Source organism: Triticum dicoccoides, chromosome 4A (assembly GCF_002162155.2).
Source record: "Triticum dicoccoides isolate Atlit2015 ecotype Zavitan chromosome 4A, WEW_v2.0, whole genome shotgun sequence".
Taxonomy (NCBI): domain Eukaryota; kingdom Viridiplantae; phylum Streptophyta; class Magnoliopsida; order Poales; family Poaceae; genus Triticum; species Triticum dicoccoides.
In genome coordinates this window covers 89,786,560-89,796,136 of record NC_041386.1, presented here as the reverse complement: position 1 = coordinate 89,796,136, position 9,577 = coordinate 89,786,560, and the positions used below count along the sequence as shown (strand labels likewise).

Here is a 9,577-nt window from a genome sequence, read left to right as displayed (position 1 = left end):
CAGCTTGTAAATGCTTGATCTAAAATCATCTCCAGCTCGAGAGAACGTTGACATTGAAAGCGAAGACAATGGTGCCGAACAACCTTGATGTAACATTTTTTTATTGAGGGTCCATGTTGCTCGTGCTTACTAAAATTTATTTGATCTATAGTGCTGATTTTTTTACAAAAAGTAGTTTTTTATTCATAAACAATAAATGATGTCAAATTACTGAAAGATACTGCCTTATTTCGCTCTGCCCCCTTTTTTTTTGTTATTAATCGAGCAAGGCCTTTCGAAGTAAAAAAAAAGCAAGGCATTAAAATGCAATTGGGCTTATTTGGGCTTCAATCGATTGAAATTTGCATTTGCCCAATTGCCCGTGTGACTGTGACTTCTGAGAGTCGGGAGAGCCAACAACCAAAAGAGGCCAATGCCGCCGCCGCCGCCGCCGTCGCAGGGAGCAATGGCCACCGGCGCCGCCAACCACCTCCTCCCCTGCTCCGTCGGCCGTCCGAAGGTGACGAATCAGCGGCGCAGACCCGCCTCCCTCTCCGTGCGCGCGTCCAGCGACGCCAACAGTAAGCCCCACTCTACCATCCCCACCCCCTTTCCCTTCCAGAACTCGTCCCATCCTATCCATGGCTTGACCGCTGCGTTTGCTTTGTTTCGCCGGTCGGTCGGTGGCCGCAGCCGTGACGCTCCTGGACTATGGCGCGGGCAACGTCCGCAGCGTGCGCAACGCAATCCGTCACCTCGGCTTCAACATCCGCGACGTGCGGAGTCCCGAGGACATCCTCGCCGCCGACCGCCTCGTATTCCCCGGAGTCGGAGCTTTCGGCTCCGCCATGGATGTCATCAACAGTACAGGCATGGCCGACGCGCTTCGCGAGTACATCCGCAGGGACCGCCCCTTCCTGGGTATCTGCCTCGGCCTTCAGCTGCTATTCGATTCCAGCGAGGAGAATGGCCCGGGTAAGGCTTTTAGCACTCTACTTGCTTGGGAACATGTTGGTGAGTAGGAGCTGATAGTGCATTCTCTACTGTAGTAAGCGGCCTTGGTGTGATACCTGGAGTTGTCAGGCGGTTCGACTCTTCGGAGGGTCTCATAGTGCCTCACATTGGATGGAACGCGCTCCAGATCACCAAGGACACGCAGCTGCTGCAAGGAGCTGATGGCCACCATGTGTACTTCGTTCACTCCTATCACGCTCTACCTGTAAGGAGTAACTCCATTTAGATGCTTTCTCTTATTGTGGAATCAAATTTGAGTTGTTTCTTCCTTTCTGCACGCTTAGTCAGATGCGAACAGAGACTGGATTTCGTCAACATGTAACTACGGTGAGAGTTTCATATCATCTATCTCGATGGGCAACATTCAGGCAGTTCAATTTCATCCAGAGAAGAGCGGAGGTAAAATATGTAGTTTATTCGTTAATATACATGATATTCCACAGATAAATATTGATGATATATGTTATAATGTAGATATAATATTGTAAGTTACTGATTTCTGGTAGTTTGCTTTGCCTGAATCGCCAAGGCTTGTGAAGTGTACAGGGTACATTCCAAGTGTATATTTACTATGTTCTTTTGTTTCGAGCAGCTACTGGGCTTTCCATTTTTGAAAAATTTCTCAGTCCTAACTCTTCAGGGGCAAAGGTAATCATCATGTCTGGCTTTATTATTTGCACTTCCTTTTAATTTTTTTCCTCGACATGAAATTTCACACTTTGGTTTGCAATGCAGGCCCCAGCTCATAGGAAAGCATCAAAACTTGCAAAGAGAGTAAGCTTTTTATTGCCGAATGTTCCAGCGTCCATCACATATTCCATTACCATCTCGAACACCAGTTTCCATTGCCATCATACTTGTTATCTCCTATTTTGCAGGTGATAGCATGCCTTGATGTTCGGTCAAATGATAATGGGGATCTTGTAGTAACAAAGGGTGACCAGTATGATGTAAGAGATCATAGTAGTAGCAAAGAGGTACCAAACTTTATTCATCAACCCTGGGATATCAGTTTTCTAGTTCTTAGTTGGCCATTTAGGGATAGTTAGTTTCTGATGTACCTGTACAATCAAAAAATAATTTAAAACATCTTTACTGTTCTACCTAAACATAATCATTGTGTAATGGAATATATTTTTTATTCCATGCTTATAGGTAAGAAACCTTGGAAAGCCAGTGGAATTAGCAAGTCAATACTACATAGATGGGGCTGATGAGGTATTTTTCTACATAATGTTTACATATATGTATATATTTGCAATGCACATATGATCTGATACCATGAATACAAATTCCCCTTTAGGTCAGCTTCTTGAATATAACTGGTTTCCGTGCCTTTCCATTGGGTGATTTGCCAATGCTAGAGGTTTGTTTGAGTTTTATAACTATCAAGTATTTCCATTACTTGCCTTTATCTGGTGAAGTGACAGGTTCATACAATTGGTAGGTGCTACGTTGCGCATCTGAAAAAGTTTTTGTGCCACTTACAGTTGGTGGCGGTATAAGAGACTTCACAGATGAAAGTGGACGGTTAGTTCCTCTCCAGTTTTGAGCCAATGCTGCTATTGCTATACATATGTTTTCTTTCTTGTATGATTTGGTTAGAATGGAGGTCCTCATGTGAAATTGCATTGGTATGCTCAACATGGTAGAGACCATCATGGGCCGAGTCATTATCTTTGTGAGCAAATGTTGATCCCAGCACGGATGAACAGTATATTATTCCCGTTGACTTGATGAGATAATCTGTACTGAAATGGAAAAAATTCCCTGATTTTATTCTGAATATATCTGATTTTTAATATATATTTCCTTGTGTTCCAATCTCTGAGGGGTGTCAGACAGTCTACTATCTTATTCCTTTTTACTAGGGCCTACTTGCTACTCTCCATGTTTAATATTTTTATGTGTCCCTTCCCATCCGCAATATCCCTCACACTTTTTCTCGGGTGATATTTGGTACTAGTCAATACCAAGAAAATGGTTATGGCAGAATAATGATGACAATTTATCTCTTTTCAGATACTATTCAAGCTTGGAAGTAGCATCAGAATATTTCAGGTCTGGTGCTGACAAGATTTCAATTGGAAGTGATGCTGTTTTTGCTGCTGAAGCCTATTTACAGACTGGTGTATGTATCTTATTTTCCCTGCAATGTTCAGCTAATTTAGTAATTTCCCATAGCATAATTTTTCCTGTGTATCAGGTGAAGACAGGGAAAAGCAGCTTGGAGCAAATTTCTAGAGTATATGGAAATCAGGTTTACCTTTTGTTTATCTTCACAACTGCTTTTGTGTTTCTAGTAGTTTATTACCAACTATAATCTGAAATCACATCTGGTACTCATATTAGCATGCCATTTTCTTTAAAAAAATAACATTGTGAAAAACTCAATAAATCATAATCAAGTCTGTGTGGGCTTTGATCAGGTCCAACGTATCAAAACGTTGTAAGGAACTATTCCAACAAAATCATATTCCAGCTATCTTTGCTGATCCTACTTAAAAATGATGCATGCAGTGGCGGAGCTACAAGGAAAAAACTGGCGGGCCACGCTACTGAAGAGCACACAAAAATTTAAAATTGGAACCATATACTATTTCAGTAGGCATAATCAGTACAGAGCTGCATACTTGTTCTCATTGATTACAAGATGCACACACACATTTATGTACATATATACTAGTACTAAGCAAAAGAATCCATAGTAGTTTAGCACCAGTCTTGATCATCATGGTGTTACATACTATAAATCAGCTTTCCGATCCACAATGCTTCTAAAGACGTCAGTGATATCTTCATAGCTGTATTTCTCCAGAATTTCACCCTCTATGTTGGCAAGGGAGAAATTTACCTGACGAAATTGACTGCTCGTTGTCCTCTTGGGTCGTCTACAGCACGGAAATGATGCTGGAATGGTCGTCCTCGCAGCGGCCAGTAGCTCAATTCCAGTCGCCGCTCGTTGCTCTGCTTGCCGCCGCTGCCGGGTCGCCACTGCCCACTGGCCGGCTCGCCGCCGCAGCTAGTGCCGCCACACCAGATGGTGGATGAGGGATGGATCGCCACTGGCGGCAGAGTTGAGGCTAGCTCCGACTAGCTGTGGCCGCGCCAGCTGCTGGTCCTCCGCCGCCGTCCAGTGCCGTGCCCTAGTGAAGTACGTGAACAGGGGATGGATTAGGTCTGTTGACTGTTGGACTGGAACGCCTTTGACCCTTTGTGTTATGGAGCGTGGTGGGCTGGCCATCATGTGGGCTGTGTGTTTGGGCTATGCCGCACATGTATATAATTTTTTTTCGCGATTTTGCTGGACGGGCCACGGCACAGTTTTGCCCGTGAGTAGCTCCGCCAGTGCATGCAATACTCCACATTTTCGTTACTGCAACGCCCCAGATTTCTATTCTACCTTGTGGTTGTACCACACTACTCTAAATATCACAAAGTACAAGAAATACTCCAAATTATGGGTATTTACTGTACTTTGAGATATTTAGAGTAGTGTGGTAGCATCGCAAGGCAGAGTAGAAATCTGGGGTGTTAAAATTACATTGAAAAGTACCACGAAATTCTTTTGCTACCAATATTCCTCTTTTATTAGTTTTCCAAGTAACAACACAAAAGAATTATATGTCTGAGCATGATTGTTTTTCCTTATCCATTTAAATATCGAGGAGGTTTCGTAGGCACATTCAGGTCTTCTCTGTGGTCCATAACTGGGACCCTCAAACTTAGCTCCAGTAATAATTATTTCCATGTTTTCAGTTAACGAATTTTGATTTGCAACTGATGCAGTTTCTTTATCGCCATTTCAGATGAAGGACCTGTTTTTTCAGTTCTGTAGAACAGTTAGATAACCTGTAAATCACTCATTGTAACAAAGCTTTTTCTATCTCAGGCTGTAGTTGTAAGTATTGATCCTCGAAGAGTATATGTAAAAAGTCCAGATGAGGTGCAATTTAAAACTGTAAAAGTGTCCAGTAAAGGTATGCTTGCATATATTCCCTGTACAAATTTGCGTCTTAAATGTTCTCACATTTCCCGGTACGTCCTTCAGGTCCATCAGGAGAAGAATATGCATGGTACCAGTGCACAGTAAGTCATTTCTTCTGCTTTTGATTATCTCTCTCGTGATATGCCATTCATGCATGTGTGGTGTCATTACACAAAGATTTAGTTTACTACTCATCTAAGTGCCTATACAAATGGTTTACTCCAGATTATTGAAAAAAGGGAGCTCCCTTCAGATATTTCGAAGTTAATTAGTTTAGGTACAACCGTACAAGCGTATGTTTGTGTCTTGCGATGTGTTCATATCTTGTAGTATTAAGCTATTAATTAAGATACTGGGTCTTTTCTAGTGGAGTTTTTGTGTGTCTACTTTTGCATTCTATAGTGTGGTGTCTTTTTTCTTTTTTGTACCAGTATAAGTGTAGATTTATTTCTGCTCCAGGTAAGTGGTGGGCGTGATAGCCGGCCTATAGGAGCATATGAACTAGCAAAAGCTGTCGAAGAATTGGGCGCAGGAGAAATACTACTCAACTGCATTGATTGTGATGGTATGCTAAATAGTTTTAATTTGTTAGTACACAAAGCTTATGTACGATAAGCTGGGTGGAACTTCTTATTGTCTTATTCAAGCCTCTGAAGCAATATCAAGAATCTTCTAGTTATGTTTGAGTACTTTTGATGAAGCTGCTTATGCTTGTAGCAAACTGTCAGAAGGTACCTTTTTCTAATCAAAACGCACAATTTGAAATATTCTTTGAAGGCGCTTAATCAACTGGGTGCACCAGTCACAAGATTCTTTTCTTTTCTGACATACCCCTGTTCTAATCAATTGGAATGGTCTTAAACAACTGGTTGCATCTCTAAGATGCACATTGTAATTTCTGCCTGTCGCGAAGCTGCGACGTGGGGCAAATAAAATGGCGGAGTGTTTTCCTCCTGATATGCAGCACCGAGGGGGGCTAAAGGCCTTGGGATCCTCCACCTCACCTTCTTCATGCAAGGCATCAGGTCATATGCTGATGCATGTGGTCCATGCTTCGTTTATAGGTCGATCCGGTTGGTCAGAGTCTGTTGATTGGAACGGGTATTCATTAAAGTGTAGTTTCTGTGGTAGGATCAGAGTTGTGAAGGGCACGCCGTTTCGCAAAAATATTTCAAAGTGTAGTTTTATGGTAGTTTAATTGAAGTACGATACGTATAATTTCATGAAATTTGCTATATGTTTCTTCTTTTGGTAATCCTGATGATTTTCTGTTCTTGATGTTTGCTTTGTTTTGGATGTTTGCTTTGTGGTTTCATTCGTGATTGGGCACTTTAGGTACTTAATGGAGCCATTTCAAACAAGTGACACATGATTGTAGGACACTTTGTGCTTTTCCAATCTGGAATGATGATTTCACTCTATTATTCCTCACAAATTCTTAAGTATACAAGCCAACTTATCTTCATCAATATGTCAGCATTTTTTTAACTGAGTTAAGCGCAAGAAGATTACCTGTTTTGGATTACAGCTTGTTAATTTACTATGTAAATATGGTGTAAAATTTATAACTTGTAGCACATACTTTTCTTATATTGAATGTAGTGCATTTGTTGCTTGTTTTGTAGTGTTCTATAAAGCCATGCTGAATGCATCATGTCATTCTATCTTGTAGGTCAGGGCGGTGGGTTTGATATAGATTTGATCAAAATGGTGTCGGATGCTGTGACAATTCCTGTCATTGCAAGCAGTGGTGCTGGTGCTGTGGAACATTTTTCTGAAGTCTTTGAGAAAACAAATGCTTCTGCTGCCCTTGCTGCTGGCATTTTCCATCGGAAAGAGGTATACTATCCCACCATTACATTTCATCGAAATGCTGTCATAAGGGCTACTCCAACGCGCCGACCCAAACGGATGCGGATTTTGTTTGCTTTTTGTCCGTTTGGGTCGGCCGAGTGGACAGCGTGTCCGCTTTTTTGTTTGGGCCGGCAGGTGCGCCCAATGGTGGCCGACGCATTTTGTCCGCGTGGACTTAAAAAAAAGTTCAAACACATGCGCACAAAATTAAACATAGTTAAACATTAAAACGGCCGGTCAATCGCTGTCCCAAGTCCACCTAAACATAATTTTTTTTAAAACATGCACCTCCCAGCCGCCCAGCACGCTGCGCGAGGCGTTGTCATTGTCATCACCGCCGCTGAGGTCGACGAAGTCCGGCGGCATCGGAGCCCATGGGAAGGCCTGTTGCCACGCCGCGCGCCGCCTCCTCTAACGTCTGCTGCGTCGACAGCTCTGCCGCGCGATGCGCGCTCCTTCTCTTCCTTCGGTGCCCAGCGGGCACGCCACTCCTCCTTCTCGCGCTCGGCCTGCATTCGCCGCTCGCCGTCGGCCCGCTCCTCCGCCAGCGCGCGCTGCCTCCACTACTCGAGGTATGCCGCCTCCTGCTCCGGCGTCGCCGCCAGCCAGATGGCTGGCGCGCTCACCCACTCGCGCAGGCCGCCAGTCCAGGCGTACTTCTCTGGCTCGGCCTCTATGGGCTCCTCCTTGGGGGCAGCCGGCGCTGGTTCAGGCAGCGGCGGCGGTGGCGGAGGGTAGATGCAGTCCCCCGCCGCCGACAGCTGCAGCGCCTCCTCCATGCCCGGCCAACGCGAGTCCTCGCGCTTGGACTCATCTCCTCTAGGGCGCGCTGGAGCACCTCCTCCAATGCGGCTTGGTAGGCCTCCTCCTCCTTCGACGCCACCATTGGGGCGGTGGTATGTAGCCGGCGTCAAGTTGAACGCCGCCGCCGCGGGCCACATCGAGCTCGGTGGCGAACGGCGTACGCCGGATCGCGACGCTGCTCCGATGTTAGGAGGGCACGGGCACGACGCTTGCACACCTCCTCCGCAGGCGCGCGGGCGACCGCGACAACGTCGACACCTGGATGCCGTGGGGTCAAGGTGCCAACCGTGGGGGAGATTGATGTGCCAGTGGTACCGCGCGCAGTGCACCGGGACGTAGAGCCGGTCCCGTGGCCGGTGACCCCTCCCGGCACGCGGCACCATTGCGAAGCCGTCCAGCGGCATTGGCGGCGACACATGGGATGAGCCAGCGCCGGTGTTGAACTTGTACTTTCCCTTGTTGATGGAACCCATGGCGGACGCGCGGGCTGGCTAGGCTAGGGTTTTCTGTCGCCGGCGCGGGAGCGAGGCTGGCCAGATGTGGACAGGGGTGAGAGGAGCAGTGGATGAGGCCGCCCCCCTCGCACGCTCGTGGACTCCGAAGGCTTGCCCCAAGGTAGGTGGACGCATTGACTAGGACCGCGTGGGATAGGTGGGCGGCCAACATACGGGCCCGAGACGGACACCAAGCGGATGTGCGGAGTGTCCGTTTCGTGTCCATGTGGACGCAAATCGGGCGCAAATATGGGCCAGGAATGCATCTAGACGGACAGCGGGCGGACGGATTTTGGGTTTGCGTCAGTGCGTTGGCACGGCGTTTTTGTCCGTATCGACTCAAATGGACACGCATGGACCATTCCCAAGGTAGGTGGACGCATTGACTAGGACCGCATGGGGTAGGTGGGCGGCCAACATACGGGCCCGAGGCAGACGCGCGGCGCGTTCGTCTCGTGTTCATGTGGACGCAAATCGGGCGCAAGTATGGGCTGGGAATGCATCTAGACGGACAGCGAGCGGACGGATTTGGGTTTTCGTCGGTGCGTTGGCCCGGCGTTTTCGTCCGTTTCAACCCAAACAAACACGCAAGATCATTTGTGTCGGCGCGTTGGAGTTGCCCTAATGCCCAGCTAATACCATTTCTCTGACACCAATCTTGCCATCTTTTCATAGTAAAGTACATGACTATCCATTAGTTAATTGGTGTCAATACGTTATATCTTCATTCCACAAAGGCCGTGAGGTCTTGGTAATTCTTATGCACAGTATCTTAAGATCCTTGCTCCTCTTGAATTCTGCAATGGCCGATTTATTCCAGCAGCTATACCTTTTCTTGTGGTTGTAATTGTTCTATCAGCGCAGTGTAGGCATTCTCGATGGGTTAAAATTATCATCTGTCATTTGGTTTGAATTTGACACCTTGAACTTTTGCTTTGACACAGGTTCCCATTCTAGCAGTGAAAGAGCATCTGGTAGATGCTGGTGTGGAGGTCAGAATGCTGTAATCTAAGATGGACTAGCCTAACATACCGTGTGAAACCTTTGGTTTATTTGAAATTTTCTATCAGATGTAACAATGGTATCTTGGGAGCATGTGTGGTACAGTGGCAGTGCATAGAATATTGATTGGAAATGCAATTTCGGAATAAATTAATAAGAATGACGCTTTGAGTGCTCAAGTTGTTGCCTTTTCTTCATCATGCCAACCGAGCAAGCAGTAACACGGCTTCTGTCACAGAACGATGTGAAATCGAGGTAACGCTCGGGAGGGCGGGTCGTCCCTGATCCTTAGAGCATTTCCAATAGAAAATATAAATTTAGAGATGTAATTTCTTTTTACATCTCTAAAAAGTGTTTTTTATCTGAAAATAAGGGACAACTCCAACAGACGATGCAAAACGAAGATGTAAAACAGCTGCTCCAATAGAAGATGCAAATGGAG

At 45.8% G+C, this 9,577-nt stretch overlaps 1 protein-coding gene across 2 annotated transcripts; it reads left to right on the top strand.

The window, feature by feature from the left end:
- The first annotated feature begins 359 nt into the window (after nt 1–359).
- On the top strand, nt 360–9,314 carry LOC119285158 (imidazole glycerol phosphate synthase hisHF, chloroplastic-like). 2 transcript variants are annotated; one of them, XM_037564386.1, is made up of 17 exons: nt 360–560; nt 673–954; nt 1,029–1,198; nt 1,278–1,392; nt 1,586–1,641; nt 1,729–1,767; nt 1,872–1,970; nt 2,149–2,211; nt 2,297–2,359; nt 2,441–2,523; nt 3,016–3,124; nt 3,200–3,253; nt 4,886–4,973; nt 5,045–5,082; nt 5,441–5,546; nt 6,654–6,820; nt 9,078–9,314. In XM_037564386.1, the coding sequence occupies exons 1-17, from the start codon at nt 413–415 to the stop codon at nt 9,138–9,140; spliced, it is 1,743 nt and encodes a 580-aa protein (XP_037420283.1). In that variant the 5' UTR covers nt 360–412; the 3' UTR covers nt 9,141–9,314. The 2 variants fall into 2 exon arrangements, with proteins under 2 accessions (XP_037420283.1, XP_037420284.1); XM_037564387.1 differs by lacking the exons at nt 5,441–5,546; nt 9,078–9,314 and having other exon boundaries at nt 6,654–6,814.
- The last annotated feature ends 263 nt before the right edge of the window (nt 9,315–9,577 follow it).